The 19,635-nt window shown below is 41.5% G+C and overlaps 1 protein-coding gene across 10 annotated transcripts in view; it reads left to right on the plus strand.

Annotated features, from left to right (window-relative positions):
• The window catches only part of RNF220 (ring finger protein 220), a 325,409-nt gene that overhangs the window by 114,007 nt on the left and 191,767 nt on the right, over positions 1-19,635 (plus strand). For 6 of the 10 annotated variants that reach the window (XM_081865514.1, XM_081865518.1, XM_081865517.1 and 3 more), the window contains one exon: positions 12,623-12,697. The exons of 3 other annotated variants lie outside the window; for them this stretch is intronic. In XM_081865514.1, the coding sequence (XP_081721640.1) occupies positions 12,623-12,697 (75 nt within the window). The remainder of the gene's footprint in view (positions 1-12,622; positions 12,698-19,635) is intronic. One more of the 10 variants, XM_081865519.1, reaches the window with a different exon arrangement.

Here is a 19,635-nt window from a genome sequence, read left to right on the forward strand (position 1 = left end):
GAGTTGGTATACTTTAGAAAGTGTTTTAATTCTGGAGTTCACCAAATCCTATTCAAACCCTTTTGTTTGTCAATTTTGAATGGCTCAAATAATTGGTGATACTGAAACCAATCAGAAAGGCACTCACTTATTTCCCCGAAGATTTTTAATTTCAGTTGGTTATTATCCTCCTTTAGGAGTACTTTATACGTTGGCCAGAGTTCCTGGGTATTTTTTCTCTTGACCGCCTTAGCCTCTGTTGGCGAGATCCACCAGGGAACCTTGGGTTCGAGCTGTTCGACAATGGAATTTGCTGCCAAGGAGTGTGGTGGAGTCTCCTTCTTTGGAGGTCTTTAAGCAGAGGCTTGACAACCATATGTCAGGAGTGCTCTGATGGTGTTTCCTGCTTGGCAGGGGGTTGGACTCGATGGCCCTTGTGGTCTCTTCCAACTCTATGATTCTATGATTTCCTAATCATATGGTTTGAAAAATTCCTATGAACTTTTGCTTTCCCATACACTAAGTATGCATGCCATCCTCATCGATTGTCATAACCCTCCAAGTCTAAGAGGTCTGGGTCCTGCAGCGTACACCACTCCTTTAACCAGGTGAGACTCCAGTCCTTTTCAAACAGTTTGTCACGCTGGTTTCGGATTTTCCCTGTCAGCTTTGCCAGTTCTGCATATTCAATCCTTTTTATCTGCCATTCTTCCAAAGTTGGAAGTTCCTACTGCTTCCATTTCTGGGCTAAAAGTGTCCTTGCAGCCATGGTAGCATACATAAACATATTTAAATCTACTTTTGGAATTTCTTCTCCTACAATACCCAATACAATCTCTAATTCTTTGGTCATGATAAAACACAGTTTTTCCTTTTTAAAAATTACAGCTGCAGGGTGAATCAAGATCAGGACTATGATGTAGGAATGTAGGATTTATTCCTTTTCTTCAGTGCTGCACTTCTGGTGGAAATTGGTCTGTTGGTGTTGCTATTTTGTACCAACGAGAAGCTGCTATTGGAGCCCAAAAGTTAATTTCTGCCGCCCAACAGATGACATTTGGAAGATAAATGGAAAATAACTTCAGTCACTCATATACAATAGATCACTATTTTCTAGGTATCTGTGAAAGTATATAAAGCCCCTGAAGAAGGCATTTTGGCTGAAACACATTGGGCTATTTATAAAAATTCATGCAGTCTTTCTTTTTGGAAGCTAATGAGTGTTTTTACCCAAATGCGAACTACCTGCTTTACATTCTTTGGCAATTCAGTGACAAGGAGGTAGTATTGGTTGCTAATGTGGTATTTAACTGAGCTGAAGGAGGCTGAACAAGGGGCAGTAGATGAAAATTTCAGTGGAATGTTTTCAAAAGAGGAATAATTTAACCAGGGGTGCCAACTTGAATAAAATATTGGAAGGCCCACATAATCATATGACACAACACACCATCAACAATGCCCATCAACTTCAGAGGGGCCCAGCTCCCTCAAATATTTTATTGGGGTAGTCCAAGGAACCTCAGCCCCTAGGGGCTGGTTCCTGTGAATCTAACCATTCATTGTCAAAGAAAACAAGTATTTCCCTAAACTGTTAGAGCTGAAACTTCACAAATTCACTTAGGCACAGTTTCCTTATTTTGCTGTACTTTATTTAATACTTTTGTATTTGTTTTGTAAAACTAAAACAAGCTACAAAACCTCCAATTTTCATATTAAATACAACTGAGTCTGAACATCTCCAGCTGTCTTTAGCAAGCCAGACCATTCGTGCAGTCTAACCCAGTTGTGTCTGCACTGACTGCCAAGATATCCAAGGTCTTAGGCACAGATATTTCCCAGACTTTGCTATCTATGATCTTTCAAATGGAGATGATGGGAACTGAACCTAACATTTTGCACATCCAAATCATGTGCTTGTACCATGGGACCAGTGACTCATCTTCTAGCTGTGACTAGAAGTGGATGGACAGAGGAGAGCATACAACGAAAAACATAACTGCAGAATGAAACATATTCACCAGGGTTAATACATCTGCCCTATTCACTTTACCCTTCTGTCAGTTCAAGGGGAAGAGTTGGTGTGGGAGTTGGAGTCCTGAGGCAAGAAAAATAGCAAGGAAGGGAAAATGGGGTAAAAAAAACCCTATCTAGGGCTTGGGGATGGAAGTAAGTGAATGGGCATAGGAGGTTTAGAGGCTAGCAAATTGGGTTAGGGAAGTCAAAGAGTATTGACTATTGACTGTAGGATCTTGTATATATCAGCCATTTTTATCATATACAGTGGTGCCTCGCAAGACGAAATTAATCCGTTCCGCGAGTCTCTTCGTCTTGCGGTTTTTTTTGTCTTGCGAAGCACGGCTATTAGCGGCTTAGCGGCTGTTAACGGCTTAGCGGCTTTAAGAAAAAGGAAACAAACTCGCAAGAACTCGCAAGACATTTCGTCTTGCGAAGCAAGCCCATAGGGAAATTCGTCTTGCGGAACGACTCAAAAAACGGAAAACTCTTTCGTCTAGCGAGTTTTTCGTCTTGCGAGGCATTCGTTTTGCGGGGCATCACTGTAGATCTAATTATTTTAGTTTATATCTTAACAGGTAAGATCTGCCAAGTTGGGATAGCGGTGGCAAGGTAAAGGCAAGGTTGAACAAGGCAAAGGAGGCTTATCACAGACTAGTTTTGTTGTTTTAAACTAGGGAACAAGACTGACTTAGAAGCTTTAATAGGGACAGGGCAATACTACTTGCTCCAGCTGAGAGATCTGATTTTCTGCCTCTTGTCACTAAACTATCCCTGCCTGACTTCACTCGGGGCCTGGTTCTGAACCTACTATGGAAAGCTCAGGTACTCACAATAGCTTTATGAAATAGATTAAACACAAGGCTACCCATCAAGTTTTGTCAGTCAGTGAGTGTTTTAACCTGGTTCTCCTGACCAGACCGAACCTTCAATTTACTCCAGTATGTGTGCTTCATATACACAGATGCTTAGTGTAAGTACAAAGTATTCCTTCTTCATGGTGATAATACTCTGTTTTTTTACCTCCTTCTTGCATTTTGTGTTCTCCTAGAGGGCTTTTTTTTTTAAGCCCTTCCTTTTGCTCCACCTCTCCCCACTCTCCAAAAATGATTAGAAAGAATTATTGCCATTAGGACGTCTTTCCTGGTGAAAGGAGAAAATCGCCTCATTCATAATTTATACCCTCAATTACTATTAATAAAGAAATATTTCAGCAGGAGATCGCCTGGGAAAATTACACGTAACATTGCATTAACATTCTATTTGAACATTTTCATCACATTTGTTATAGAGTTAATAAGAGGGATATGCTCCCCTGACTTCTTCATGAAATTATGGGCTGCCTGTGATAGTTTAATCTTTTAGACTTTATATAATATATTCACTTTGCTAATTGAGCCATCCAAGGAGCAGTTAGGGATGTTCTTAAATGGGGAAGACAAAGTAATCAGGGCCGCGACTTCCTGACTAAAGGATCCTCTTCCGGAGATGAAGAGCTGTATGTCTGAGCAAGAAGTACATACACTTTGTGTCTCCCTTTGAGACCGTTGAGGCCTTATAGAGCCACTTCATGCCATGTCCTTTCCAAATGTAAGGTCACATCGGGCACCTGATCATACAAACGTGTGTGGTTCTAGGTCTGCACCAGGGAGAGCAGGAATCAGGTCATCTGACCATGTATGGCTAAAATTAATGATATATGAACCAGGTGCCATGTTGAAGATGAGATTAACGTAAGAGATAATGAAGTTACTGTAGACATCTACTGCACATCATTTGCTTATAGGATTCTGCTCTAAGACTTGAGCAGGGATGATGAACTTGTGACCATCCAGGTGTTGGACTCCCAATTCCCATCAGTTGCAGCCAGCATGGCCAATGGTGAGGGATGATGGAAACTGTAGTCCAACAGTATCTGGAGGATGATAGGTTCCCCACCTCTAGTTTAGGAGGCTTCCTGAGCCCAAGGTTGTACCCTTTGACTACCTGGACTAATAACCTTGATAGTATGACCCCACCTTTTACTATTCCCCCCCTCCACCCATGTTTTTACACACACAGCTGCCAATTGAAGATATCAGTTCAGAAACCTGATAGTGGCCTCTAGGACACAAAACTGCTTTAAATATTAAATTTGTTAGTTTTGTCTTAATAACTGTCATAGAATCCATAACTATGCCCCAGTTGTTAGCTCAATTATGCCAGTGTCCTTCCTATCTCTTACTAATGCTGTAGGACCCATCGTGTGCTGTATAGAGTTGTACCATCTTAGTCGAAGTATGTTGCCTTTCACACCTGTCAGATCCCTTCTAGGTTCCTGTGTTTGGGCAAGTGATAATAAAAGGTCCCTTTTATATTTTCCCAGTCACAGTCTTATGGATGTCTTGCGTTTTTCTTGTGTGTCTGAGGCATCAAAGGTGGTCCCAGAGGTGTGGTTGATGGTAGAGTTACAGTCTGAACTTGAAGGCAATTCTAGAGATGTACTGGAGTGGCCATGGAATTGTTTGATGTTGTTCTTCTCTTCCTCAGTTGATTCTTTTTCTGCTTCTAGGATCCTTTTTGTCCTCAGCCAAAATACTTCCCTAGCCTTCTCATTCTTCTCTTCCAGCCAGCTTGCCCCAAGTCTTCTGAGACCAAGGCCAAGTGGGAGTATCTGGGATGGAAATGAAGTCCACAAAGCTTTTAAAAGCAAAACAAGACGTTTCCAAACTTAGTGATTAGCATTCTTCATAGGATACATTCTTTTATATTTGGGTGTAAATGAATTTGGCATTTCAGATTGGACAAGTGGGGTGTTAGAAATGAATTAGAATGAACAGGAAGATCACTTAATTAATACTGCAGGAGGTGTCCATTCTATAAACAGAAAACAGTGAATATGGAGTTCACGAGAACACACTTGAACAGGCATGACAATACCACTCTGCTCCTTCCATCCTAGATAAGAAGGCTTCCTCATCACACCTCAGTGTGATCACGTTTGTCCTTGCCACATCACAGGCAGGGTAGGCAAGGAAATGGAGCACAGTGCATAGCTTGTAAAATGCCATTGGATGAGATTAGAGCAGGATGGGGCAACAACGTAAACAGGACAGGCTTTGTAAACACAACTGCAGCTGGGATAAATTTAGCTGGTTGGGGTTGCAGCCATAGCACTGCAGGACACTGTGTCAGGGCATTCTTGCTAGGAGGGGAAACTGGATAAACAAACACAGCTTGTCGCTTCTTCTTTGCTTTGTCCCTCAATTGTGTCCCAACATTGTTATTCCAGTTGGACAATTGTGCCGTACACTGAAGGAACCAGGCATAAATTTATGGGTATTTTGATGTCCTCATCCCTTTACATTACTTGTACTTATGGATATTTGCTTATGAGTGTGGGTCCTTTCTGACTCTCCTGAGAGCCAAACTGTGCCCACCAAATGTTATCCAAATCAAATACAATCTCTTGAATGTTCAGGAGTGTGTGCAATCTGCGTACTGTGTGTGTATTTTATGCATGGTTCCTTAAATATGTACACTTGAAGGAAGAAACTCTTGAGCCAACACCAGGAGCAGGGGTGGCAACTTGAGTAAAATATGAAGGGGCAAGTAAGCCCCACCCCGCACAACTGATCACATGACACAGTGCGCACACACTATTTGAATGGCAGTGCCCATCAACTTTGAGGGAGCCCAGCCCCCTCAAATATTTTATGGGGGGCTGAAGACGCCTCGGCCCCTATGAGTTGACTCCTATGACCAGGACTATAATTAAAACACACAAAAACACAAACAGACAAACTCAGAGGTAGCATTCAGAAGTATGAAAATACCTTTGAACATTATGCTACATTGTATTTTTTAAAAAATAATATTTATTAAAATTTTAAAAGGTTACAGAAAGAAAAAGTAAAAATACCACATTAAACAAAAACAAAACAACACATCACAATATGAAAAAACAGAAAAATAAAATCCATTAAGCAAAGAAAGATACAGCAAATCTTCTCATTACTTATCTTTCATTAGCTTATTTCCTTGACCTCCTCACACCTACCTTTTTTGTATTCTAGATCAATCATCCATTTCAGCAAATCCTTTCCCTCTTTTAAAATTTTAGTCCTGTAAATTATCTTAATATAATGTAACTTTACTTTTCCTCCTTTCACTATTATGCTACATTGTATGGGGAAATATATTCCAAGAAGTATTTGGCTGCTATAGATGTGTGAACTACAAAGGCCTTTAACTTGCTATCTCAAGATATCTGAGGGTCTGTCTATGTTAACTTATAGAGAGAGCACTTTAATTCCCAAGCCTTCATTACAAGGCATTTTGGAGATGAAAGTCTTTAGAACTTTCTGAGTATGTGGATAACTTGCACACATACACTCAAAAGAAAAAGCCAGATAAATTTTATTGGTTTTTACTCTAGAAGCAATATGCTTTAAAGCAAGATAGATATATATGCAGTGTAGTGCTGGTCTATGCTGCAAGGCCATCTGATTTTCATTTCTTATCACATGGATGCCTGCATTCACCATTTCAAGCACATGCATTCTCACACCTACCTATTGGCAGAAAAATCTGCATACCCATAACATGCTGTCCACATTTGATATAAAATCCAATGACATGTGACATTTGGAAAAGGTCACTTCTCCCCCCAGAATTCATAATCCTGCTCCAGCCAAAGAATCCACAAGGTCATCATCTCTTCAGTGGGTCTATTGATTCCTCGGGGTGGGGGGGATGAGAAATGGGATAGGGATTTCTTTATCCATCCGGCAAAAGGGGCTGAGGATGGAGAGGTTGTAGGATAATCACTAGGTGATGGGGGAGTTGCCTGTTAGTCTGATGACAGCTTCAGAGATTGCATGAGAGAGGATAATTAGCTGAAAACAATTCAAGAGTCATGGACTCCATATAGAGCAGGTATCAACTACATGTTCATATGGAGTTATGAAGTAAAGGTCAGGAAAGAGGGGAGAATGGTTTTGCACTTGAGTCATGCTTGTGGACTTCCCATAGGCATCTGGCTAGCACTGTGAGAATAGGATGCTAGACTAACACGCTTGGCAGGCTTGATATAGCGTGCAGGCCAAGGCCCATGCCTAAGCCTAGAGTGGATTACTGCAATCCATTTACAGGTAGTTGTCTTTGAAAACAGTCTTGAAACTTCAGCTAGTCCAAAATGAGATCGCTAGATTGTTAACTGGGACTGACCTTTCTGATCATATGTGAGTATTTGTTGTTTGTATCTGTCTGTCTTGTGACACAATGGAAGAATGCACCTTTTGTTGTAAAGTCAAACCTTTGGAGAGTTACAGTGCCTGCTGTGGCTGTAGAGGCCAATGCAGGAGAGAAACGTTTTATTGCAGGTAGGACAGATGAAGGCATCTGGTTTTGCTGCTACAGGTGCATCATGGTCTTTCTTTTATCTGTGCTCCTCCCAGTAGTCATTCCTCCTCTGGTCGCTGCTGTGGATACACGAGCTAGCTGACTCTAGGCACTTTGATCATCTGCAAGGGATTCCCATACGGCGGGGTTAATGTTGTTAACCTTCATATCTCATTTTCAGACATCCTTGTAACACAGAGTTGGTCTGGCAGCAGGCCTAGTGCCTGAAGCCAGTTCTCTTTAGAGGACGTCCTTGGGGATCCTGCCATCTTCCATTCTTTGGACATGATCAAGCCAGCATAGACATCACTGAAACAGAAGCGTGAACATGCTGGGAATGTGGGCTTGGGGGAACACATATTTGTTTGAGACTCAGTCCTGGAAGGCATTGAGGCGTTGCTACTGTTGGGTGTCAGTTGTCTACAACTCATTTCCATAAAACAGTGTGCTCAATGCTCAAGCCTGGTAGACCTTCATCTTGCTATTAGTTGTTAGCGTCACATTTCCCCATACCCTTTTGGAGAGGTGAGCCATTGCCCCAGCTGCCTTGCCAATACACTTGTCCAGCTCCGTGTTGATGGAAAGTGTCGATGGAAAGGTAGAGCCCAGGTAGACAAAATAGTTTACCATCTCAAGAGTGTGGTCACCAGTGCTGATGTGTGGAGTACTTGCAACATCCTGACCCAGGAAGTTGGTCTTTGTCAGGCTGATGGTGACGCCAAACTAGGTGCAGCCTTTTGCAAAACAGTTGATGAGTCTCTGTAGAGTGGTGTCAAGGCTATGCCATCTGCAGACACCATCTCTCAGATAAGAACCTTCCACACTTTTGTCTTGAACAGACCCCTGTCAATCCTTGAATGGAAGTATGCACCACCTTCAGTTGAGCTGAAGGCATAGGAGAGCAACAGTGAAAAGTATATGCCAAAGAGTGCTGGAGCAAGAACACGGTCCTGTTTCACATGGTTATTTATAGGGAAGGCGCCTGAGGATACTTCATACTGGACGGTGCTGTGCATGTTCTCATGGAAGGACACAATCATCTTGTGGAGCTTAGGTGGGCATCCTATCTTGCTGAGCAGTGTTAAGGGTCCTTTTTGGCTGACAAGGTCAAAGACCATTGTCAGGTCTATGAAGGTGATGCACAGGGGGCATCTCTGCTCTTGGCATTTCTCCTGGCTCAGTAAGAAAATAATGTCAACTGCTGACCTGAACTCTAAAGATGCATTATGACTTGGGATAGGCCCTGTCAGCGAGTAACTGTAATCTGTTGAGAACTATGTGGGCAAAGACTTTCTCTACAGTACTCAGCAGGGAGATACTATGGTAGTTGTTACAATCATGGCAGTCGCCTTTGTTATTATAGAGGGTCAGAATGCCGGGGTCATGCAAGTCTTGTGGCACGGATCCTTTCCCCCAACTACTCCCATGTGAAGCGTGGGTCAAATTCAAAGTGCTGGTTTTAACGTTCAAAGCTCAAAATGTCTTGCGGCCAGGTTCCCTAAAGATCAACTCCTCTTACACTTACTTACACTGACCCTAGGACCTTTAGGAGTTCTTCTCAGGGTGCCAAATGAGGTATGGTGGGTGGCTGTCAGAGAAATGGCATTTTTATTGGTGACACCCAAATGCTCTCCCCAGAGAGACTCACCTGGGGCCTATGTTATGGTCTTCCTAGTAGCAGATGGCGACGTTTTTATTTTCCTGCTTTAAGATCTTAAGTGGCTTTACCTCAGTTGTGTGAGTGTAAGTTTTATTGTTGCTGGATTTACTTATTTATTTTAATACCATGGCAGGCTTTATTCCACTTAATTTTTATGGTTTTTAGTTTTTATTGTTAACTTCTCATAGGACATTGTTAATTGGGTGGTATACAAAGGATGCAAATCAATCAGTGGATCAATTTATATAGTCCTGGGTTTAACCACATGCTCATGGTGGTTGGATGAACATAGCAGTTGTGGCTTTATTACTATAGAATCAAGAGTGTGTGACAAACAGCCACCTGGACTGCAATTTGTTTTTCCTTAGCAATTGGTTATTGCTACAGGCAGTGGTAACCCTAGCTCTCTTGTCTCTTTCCTCTCCTTTGCATATTTTTGACTCATGCTTCTTCCATGAAGCTCAAGGATATTGTATCCTCACAATAAACCTGTAGATGTACTTTAAATTGCATATTTGTGATACAGGTTTATGTGAACTGATGTCATATTTCTGGTGTGTAGTCATGAGCAAGATCAGCCCTCATAATCACATAGCTGTCTAGGTTTGCATACAGCCAGACTGAAAGTAAGTACATGACTCCTGGGGAGGGCAGTATGGTCAGTGTTCCTGCAGAATTTGAATGGACTGTCTCTTACTATGGTACCAATCTGCATGGCACAGTTAACAGCAAATAGATAGTATGGCTCTGTGAAGCTGAGCGGTACATCAGCATGTGAACTTCCTGGCACGTTCCTGTTGAATGCTGGAATGTATAGGAAGCATACAGAAAAGGAAGCCCAGTGTGCCATTGTACAACCTTTCAGTCTTACACTTTGAGAAGCAAAGAGTGTACTTCTTTAGCTTGCTCCTCATTCTTCCAATGTGCAGCACAAATACTTGGGTATCAAGCAAAATGCCAGAAATCAAACACACTGCAAGAATGATTCCCAAATAAATGCAACGTCTTTATGGAAGGCTCAATTTGTAGGCGATTAAGCCATACAACAACAGTATGCTAGGATTGCTAGATTTTGTACCCATCTTTGCAATCAAAATGAGGTCTAGTAATTAGAATTTTGAAGGTACCAGAACAGACATTCTACAGTAAATTTGCCTACCATTGAAAGACAAAAGGCTGGATTCAATTATAAAGGTGGGCTAATGGGAGCCAGTGCAAGGAGTTCTGCTAGTGCAATGGAACTTTCTCTCCTCTCTTCTCCTCCCTCTGCATGCCCCGCAACCTAAATTGACTAAATGTGTGTTGGGAGAACTCCCAGAACAGCACAGGGAGAGGAGAGGGGAAATTGTTTCATTGGGCAAACTGAAATGCTTGTGCTGATGGAATTATTGGAAAAGTGTGATGATGAATTTCTCCCATAATGTTTGTGCTAAAATTGGATTGTAATTTAAATTGGATGGTAATTTGATTAATTGTAGGAATGCAATTAAAATGCATAATTATCAAAACAGATTTCAGAATATCCTTTTTACCACAACACACTGACTGAACCTAGCAGAAGGGCCCCAGTTCCAAAACTAATCTATGCCTACTGAATTATTTTGAGATATCTAGTGGGCATCCAGGAAAAAAATGCAGATTATAAAACCGGTTTATTTCTGGATTGGGAATTGGGGAAGTTTCCTACTCCCTAATTACAAGCCACACCATTTGTACAATTCTTAAATGTCTTGTTCTATGTCTTATTTTCCTCTTGGCAATAATGGAGCAGCTGTATGCTGTTCACGTTTACAAGTCTAGATCAGATGTAACACTTGCTGAATTTAAGGGTTGCAATTGGGAGTATACCTCACTGATTTTCAGGCCACCATGTGGGAGAGCATTCCATACTCCTATTGAGGTGACTTTTCAAAGCAGAGAGGACTATTGCGGATGTGGCCCTTTCGTGCTGTCCAAACCACTGTGAGTTATGGCTTCTCCAGCCTCTAATTATGCAGTCAGCCCCCAGTCGCCTGTTCCTAACGAGGCTGACAGGCTAATCTCTCAAGAGCCCTTAATGTGTTATCATCTCTCGCTGGGTGACCTCATATTTCTAACTGCTTTGGTGGGGGGAGGAAGGAAAAGTGTCGTCTGCTCTCCCCCCTCAACATAAGCCCACATCCTCAGGCTCATCTGTTCAGGCAAGGGAGATCAGCCCATCCATCACCTACCCCGTTGGGCTATTAGATGATTAAAGGCATTTTTTATAATATTTGGGCGAGTTTTCAAAGCTTCTTGCAAAGTGTCTGATTAACACCCGTTTTAACCCCTCACTGGTCAGATTGCAAACCCCAGGAGCAGGGGAGATGCACATGGGCAAGACTGTTAAGAGATGCCTGCCTTCAGCAGCATTTATTTTGTCTGCTCATGCCCAGATCACTGACAAGGTGTGATTCATGGTCCCTGGACACCTGCAGGAAACAGTTCTTCCTTGCCAACTGGGACCTGGTGGTTTATGAGGTTTTAACGGTTCCAGGGGACAGGAAATGGGACCCTGGTTTGTTATGCAACAGGCTGTGCAGGCGCTGATTATGTCTCCTCTTGGTAGCAGATCCATTAGTTGCCCTTAGGAGCAGAGGGTCAGGATGGATTGCAGTTCTGTGACCCAGCAAGGAAAGCAGCTTGAGATGTGAACACCACACAGTCTTTGGCATTTTTTACCTTATCCACATGCCTACCCTTGTGCCCATTTCCTAGGTTCACCCACACCTCAGGTCACACATTCCTTCCAGATCTGTTCCTTTGGGCAGTTATCCTGTTGCAGCTAAAGGCATGGAGACTGGGAAAGTGAGCCATGGGACAGAATTGTGCATGGTAGTGGTCTCTTTGTCTACCAGAGCCCCCTTTGGATTTGGAACTTTCAGCCAACTCTGCTCAGGTTTTTCTCTACATTGATTAAAGTTAAGGCACACAGGGTTGTGTACATATGTGATGCAGTTGCACAGTATGTATAGTCATGATTAAGGCCCTTTGCATGCAGGAAGTGTGGTCATTAAAGGGCACTGAGTAACAAACACAAAACAGTTCTGGAGTTAAAAGTTGATCATGTCTCAATTGTAAAAAGTGCCAATATTTTAATAGAGAGGGTAGCTGACTTTTAAGAGAGAGGCTAGTTACTTGGGGAAAGGGTGGTTTTTCTGCTTCATGCTGTCTGTACAATAAAATGGTATGCCTACTCAAAGAGCAGACAACTTTCTTTAACAGGTTTTTGAAGTGCAAAGTATATATGAGTTGAACATTCTTTCTACAGTTTATCTAGCCTTCAAGGCAAATATTCTGATGGATGATACCTTATGGGAAGCTGTTAGTTGTTGGGGGCTTTTGAGAAATGGTCTATTCACAAATGTTCCTTTTGTGCTTTGTTTGTAAGACCCCAGCACTTGAAGCAGAAGCTTCAGATGCTTAATCCCATGATGCTTGCTGAGTTTGGAAAATCTCTGCTGTTAAATGTCACTTGCTCAGTTGTAGGAGTCAATTGATTGATTGTCGTCCTTTGTGATGCTCATTGTCATATTTCATAATCTCAATTTCTTGTCAATTGATTGCCAGATAGAAGCGACAGCCAAGGAGGGCCGCCAGCGTCTGCAGGGGCCAGCCAGCGCATGGCGTTAACTTTCCCTCTCTGTAAGTGTTCCCTTCTTTTATTACTGTTGTGGGGTGGTTCAGAAAATGAATAGAGGAATAGTTTGGGTAGATGATAATAGTCCTGGGGATAACTGTGCTGTTAGCATTATCAAACATGTCACATTTTTCAGGCAAGAAAAAAGAACATTTATTTTTAATAAAGGTGTTTTCTGGTGCTTGGCTGAGAATAGCACCTAGGAATCCTGGCTCCCCAGCCCTCACTGCTCTAACTTCTAACTTCTAAAAAGAGCTGGGAATAAACTGAGCATTGTCTTGTCAGGGACAGTTAATTGTAATTTGTGTAGGCATGTTTTAAGGAAAATGTTATTATACAAAACAGAGATATTAGTCTAAATGTTGGTAGGGCTGAAAATTATGGGTGGAAACTACTTGCAAACTGTGTTCAGGGTGGTAGGTGGGATATATTATTGTTATGGGAGGTTCAACGCCATGTAGGCAAGCCCAATCAAAGCTCTGCCCTCTCCTCCTCTCACACAGCTGGGAAGACTTCTGCCAAGATTACTTTCAGTTTCAAATAATCTCATTTTAATGCTACACGTGAAGCAGGAATCTTGGTATTCAAACCACAGTTATCAGGACTGGCCCAAGGCATTTTGCTTCCTGAGGCAAAGGACAAGATGGTGCCTCCTCCTCTTCCACATACAGAAACCAGCTGGACTGGCAGCTGATCTTACTTCAACTGTATGACTGTATATCATCCTCCACTGTGCCTGAGGCAGCAGGCCAGGTTAGGGAGACAGTTTAATTTATACAGTTCTCTCCTCCAACAGAGGGGAATGTCTGGTTTAAAGTTGTTTTGTTTAACAATGAACCAGTGTTCATTTAAAATCAGGATTCCTGGTTTGCACATTATGCTAACATGAGATTATTTGAAACAGAAATTTATGCCAGTAGAAATCCTCATCCCAGCCATGAGGTGGTAGGGGAAGAAGGGAGTGCACAACCTGAATGCTTTGCTTGGGCTTGCTATGGTTCATCCATGCCACAGTTCCTAAACCATTGTTTACTGTTACCTGCAAACCAGCCATTGCTTGGGTGGGTCAGACAAATAATTTATCCTGGATTAGACAGTTTATTTTTATCTATTTAATTCATAAAATTTATATCCTGCTGAATAGCAGAAAAAATATCCAAGTGGTTTACAAAAAAGATAAAACAATAAAATAATCACTTTGAAAATTGCAACCATAATTTAAAACATACAGAAAATAAAGGAGACTGAAACCAAATAAAATTCTTACAAACTTACTTCTAAACAATGACTGTCAACAGATGCTACTGAAGATATGCAACTGCTTTGCAGTTATGTTAACTCATGACTGTGTGTATTATGCTTATACAATGTTAATTCATGACTCTTTGTATTAGGCTTCTATTGGGCATTAGACCATACATAATTTGAATTCTACCATAGAACCTACAACAGAGAAAGCTGCTTATACTGAGTCAGACCATTGGTCCATCTAGCTCAGTATTGTCCACAGTTATGACTGGCAGCTGCTCCCCAGTTTTTCAGAATGGAACTTTTCCCTCGCCCTACTTAGAGAAACTGGAGATTAAAACTGGGACCATTTGTATGAAAAACAGATGCATTGCCGCTGATTTGTGGCCCTTCTCTTCAATTGCTCACCAAGAACCTCAGCTTTTAATTTATTAATTTTTATAGACTTCTGAGTTTCAGGAAAAACTTTGGAAATGTATTGGAAATGTCTGATGAGAGCTTAGAATGCAATGGATGTTTTAAACAGGGCTTATAAGAACAGAGCTGCCCTTCTGCTCCTTGTTCCCCTGTCTTCTTCAGATTAATGTTACTCTTCTTTCTTTGCCCTGTGCCACAACCTTTCCATTGCTTACAACTTCTGAATGCAACAAAGCTCCACGTTATACAACAAGATTTACTTAATGCAGATTAATTGAGCAATCTGAGTGCCTAATTTGCCATGCCAGGGGGGATTGGGCTGGATCCCCTGAGGATTGCTGTCACGTAATGGCAATGGGTTTATTCCAGGCCTTTTTGCTGTGCCAGACATGAAGGTGGTGCAGTGAAGAGGCATTTCACCACCAGCAGCTTTTTACCTGGCGAGTGCAAACGGCAGGGCTGTGTTTGTGCTGCTGCTGCTGGCCAGGGCTTAAGACTGTAGCCTAAGTCCTACATCCTGTGTAACCTATTTGTAAAACACAATTTCTACATGAACATGTGAAATGTGATTGATCCATTGATTAAATTTATAAGCCCACCCTTCACTAAGCATTGTCAGCCTTGTTTGAAGTAGGGAGGGGGGCTTCGCTTCACTTGCCCCCTGTATTTGCATTTTACAATGAAAGCCATTGAAACCAGAATCTATTTGATGGTCTTCTCCCATAATTTTAGGACATCTTTGGAAATTCCACCCCCATATTGTTCAGGGTGAAATTAGAGTGTGTGCACTAGACTAATAGGTAAACTGGTTTGGAGAGTGGCTGCTCAGATGGCTCCACCTGGTTCCTATGGCAGTGTTTTGTGTATCTTCCACCTCCCCCCCCCATTCCAAACAACCTTTACTGGAAAGCATATGGAAAGGAGAGCAGCCGACCTTTGGCACATTTATTGACACTCCCAGAGTTCATACTGCAACTCTACAATCTTTCCCTGAGATTATTAAAAATTAATTGATCACTTTTATATCCCCCCACGGTGCCCGACACTGTCGCTGCGAGAGGGGCCAAGGGGAGGAGGGCGTGTGCAGGCGTAGCAAACACACTGATAAATGTTAATTACTCTTTTATGGCCCTTGTCAAATTCCAAAGCAAGTCATAAATTCATTAAACTCTAACGGATTAAGCACATGCAGCTTATTTAGCCACCATAAACAAGATCATTTGTATGTTGGTTTTTCCTTTTTTATTGCTTCAGCAGCAAAAAGGAGAAAAAATTGACTCAGGAGCTCCTGATAGGTTTGAAAAGTTGGGCAGTTAATATCCTGCTGCTATTGTCTCTTATTATTTTGTATACATATAGCTATGTACATTTGATATTTGGCATGATATATTATTACTGTCTTATTTCCGGATAACAAGAGATAATATAGTAATATACCTTTTAGAGAACCAAATTGCATTGGTGAAAATTCATTCTGGCTTTCAAGTTCTTCAGCAACAAATAGATCCAACTCTTTTGCCAGTTGACATTGATCCCAGTACAAAGCATGACCGCCACCTATTTTGTATCTCCCCTGTCATTACACAATGTATAGTATCAATATAATATTATGGTAGTTCTGGTAAAACATGCAGCCTTCTTTTATGAAATGGTTTCTGCTTGAATTGACCGCTTTGGAAGTATGCTCAGGAACACCACATTTTCTTAGGATTCAAAACAACAGTATTTTGACTCTACAGAAATAAGATGATTTCCTAAGCTGGAGCATGCATTACTCTACTACAGGCATAAATGTGGCCCCCAGAATGTCATGAGAACCTGTTGGATAGAACACCAGTCTCACTTAATTTCATTGACCTCAGAAGAAGAGATGTTCCTAATAAGAGAAATGAAAAGCTGAGGCAAAGGCACTTGATTGAATTTGTCCTTAAGACTGAAAGCTCAGGACTCATGGTTCAGTGTTATAGCCTGCACAGCTTGGTTCTGGTCTCCTGGTCAACTAGTTGACTGGGTCTTCCTTGAAGGAGAAATGGAGCACTGCAACAAAATAAATTCAGTATACTTAAGCTCCAGTTACTGGAACAATTGTCTCTGCAAATTCCCTGGAGTGTGGATTTTAAAGTACTGACAGGGGATACTGAAATGACAAAGGATGGAACTTAGAGGTTCCAAAAGACAAGGGCTTGCTACTGAAAACAGCAGCTATTTGTTCAGGTCTCCCCTCCTCCTTAACATCTGGTACAGCTTATCCTGTGTCCTCCTGATATCATTATGCTGCATTTTCCTGTCCCAGTTCTACACGCTTCTGCCACTGGTATAACATTGGGACATGAGCAAAGTTGCATTACACATTATGGAAACAGAGTCGACACAGGGCTGCCATTTTCAGAAGCAGACTTTTGTTCTTCCATAATGTGTTGTTCTGCTCTGAAATGTGACCATTCAAGTCACAGGGAGACTTCGATCAAGCCTCAGTTGATCCTCTTTGACACAAAAGTCAGTGGTGAGTCTAATTAGTACGCCACATTATAGAAATGTATGTGAAAAGTTCTAACATTCATGCCCAAAATCACCATGTCAGCTCTGCTTTTTCTTATTTTGCATGCCTCAAAGTCTCAACCCCCCAAAACAGTATGGTTGCCTGGAGTTGCAAACACATTTGATTCTGTGCATGGCTGCCCCATGTGGTGAGCTATCAGAACTGCAGCTTTTAACATCTACATGGCAAAGTATTCTTAGGATTTAGACTGGCCCTATCCACCAAGGCTGGCCATTGTGTCCTAAGAAGGGCTCTCAAAGTCTTCCTGCTTGGCTTAGGCATTACTTGAGTAGCAAGATCTTTCTGGCTCTCTTTCTTTTAGGTGTTCCTCAGCTCTTACTCCTTGGTTCAGCTCTTGGCCCTCAGTTAACCTATAACAGATCAGCTTTGACAGATCAATCAATTTATTTTTTTTACTGCAACAACATTATAGAACACATACAGGAATCTATTTTGCAAAACTGCGGATGTCAGTCAAAATGCTGTCTTAGATAGACAGGACCACAACAGCCTATCATTACAACAAGTGAGATCTGGGGTGGTATAGTGGCTAAAAGACTGGGGTTGCCATCCTAACCCACTTATCTGGGAGCAGATGCCAATGAATTCAATATGACTTGCTTTTGAGCAGATATGGTTAGAGCTGTGCTGTGTGTGACTAATCAGAAAATTTTCAGTTCAAATCTCACTTTCCCCATGAACTGACTTGATTGCATTAGGCAAGTGATTCCCCCCTGCTCCCCATTTTCTGCAGCCATCCATCTCTAATATAGGAATGATGATAGCATTGAGCATTACAAGGTTGTTGTCTACAGCAGGATAATGTATGCCAATCAAGTGCTTTGAACATCATAAAATGTCCAAAGCACATAAACACCCCTTGCTTTCTGCTTAATTATAATAAGTAAAACCCCAAAACTTCCATTGGGACAAATTTGACACCACTGTTTTCTCCTCTGTTAAAAAAAGGCCACTAATAAGCATCCAGAAATGGCATTGGTCTTGGTCCTACCCATTGGTGCATTGGAATATCTGTGGGGCTCCCCTTGCCTCGAGACATAAAAATCTGCCCCCATGTTTGATGGATTTATGAGCACAGGGGTGGGCAGTCAGGGGTTAATGGAAGAACTGTGCCCTGTGCTCAGCGGTAGCTAACAACCACTAGCTAATAACTTTATGGCTTCAAAGCAAGGCATTTATCATGCTGAAGTTTGTTTATGCACTAGTTATACAGCACATTATGGCAGATCTAAGTTGGACTGATAAATTCTAGATGACAAGCAAGGCTACTGAATGGGGCTTGCCGAGTCCAAAAGACCAGTAGCTTTTTCCTGAACTCTGCTTCCAAGATAAGAATGTTTTCCCTCTCTATTGTTTAGTGTGCACAAAAGTGCATAAATTTGATGTAAAAGAAGACATGGATAATGTCCAAGACTTTTGCAAACCTCCCACCTTGTGAACAAGAGCTAGCAGTGTATACGGATAGATGTGTGCATAACACACTCATTTCTGCAATACAGAAGTGGAAGTATGTGGCCAGAATAAGTACAAATCAGGCACAATTGTTTTCTCCCCCAAATGTCTCTTATTTATGTCATTTAATCTATGTGGATGAGGGGTTGGGACCAGCCATCAGGAATGTTTGCAAAGAGCAAGTGTTAAACTCTAAGCCCTTATCACAAAGCATTCCCTAAAGAACCCTTTGGAATTTTGAGCTGGCACTGGCACTTTTTGCATATTTTCAGTTTTACTATCAGCATGCTGACTATAAGTTAAAATCAAACCTGAAATTCCTGTTCTATAAGTGTTAATTCCAAGTATGATTTTGCTTTGCTAGGAACAATTCTTGCAGAATGGAATATCTGTGGAATGCTGAAGGAAAAATGTTGGCATATTCTATTTTGGTGGAGACATTCTACATACTGCATTTTGACAAACCTAGGATTGCAACCCAGTGTACACTTTATGTACACTGTACATATATGCTGTATACCAGGAGTAGCCAACATGGTACCATCCATACATTGTTGTATTCCAGTTCTTGCCAACCCCGGCTAGCATGGCCAGTGATCAGGGATGATGGGGTATAGTCCAGTCTCTGGAGGATGTTGGAACTCTGAGGTGCAACTCAGCTTGCTGAGAGGGGTTTGCATGGTGTTAAAACAGAAACAGAAGGGAATCTCCAAATTCCCACACTGTCTCACTGCTCTTTGCCTGTGTTGACTTTATATTTGATCTTAGACTGATATTCCTAGGTTGCAGCTTTCACTTCTGGTCTCCCCTTCACTACTCTTTTGGATCCTTTTGGGAGAGGTCATCCTTGCTTTGTCTGCCAAGCACAAAGAGAACATTGTGTAGGCTATCTCTTTTCATGTCTTAGTCTCATTGGCACATTGCATTATATGGTATGCGCTTAATAAATTTCCCTGTGATATATTTGCAGAAACAAACATAGGCATAGATATACTTGTCAGTGGCTTGTGTGGTTTATCATATAAAAGTGGAGTATAAAGAAATAAAGTTAATAAACTGGAATAAACACACTGGCCTGACAAGACAAGGAATGGAGATAATAATAATAATAATAATAATAATAATAATAATAATAAATTTTATTTATATCCCGCCCTCCCCAGCCGAAGCCGGGCTCAGGGCGGCTAACAACAATCAACAATCAAACAATCAAATATTCACACATTCTAAAAATATTACATTATAAAAATCAATTAAAATCAAATT

Source organism: Podarcis erhardii (genome assembly GCF_964252035.2).
Source record: "Podarcis erhardii genome assembly, chromosome: 6".
In the NCBI taxonomy this organism is placed as follows: Eukaryota; Metazoa; Chordata; class Lepidosauria; order Squamata; family Lacertidae; genus Podarcis; species Podarcis erhardii.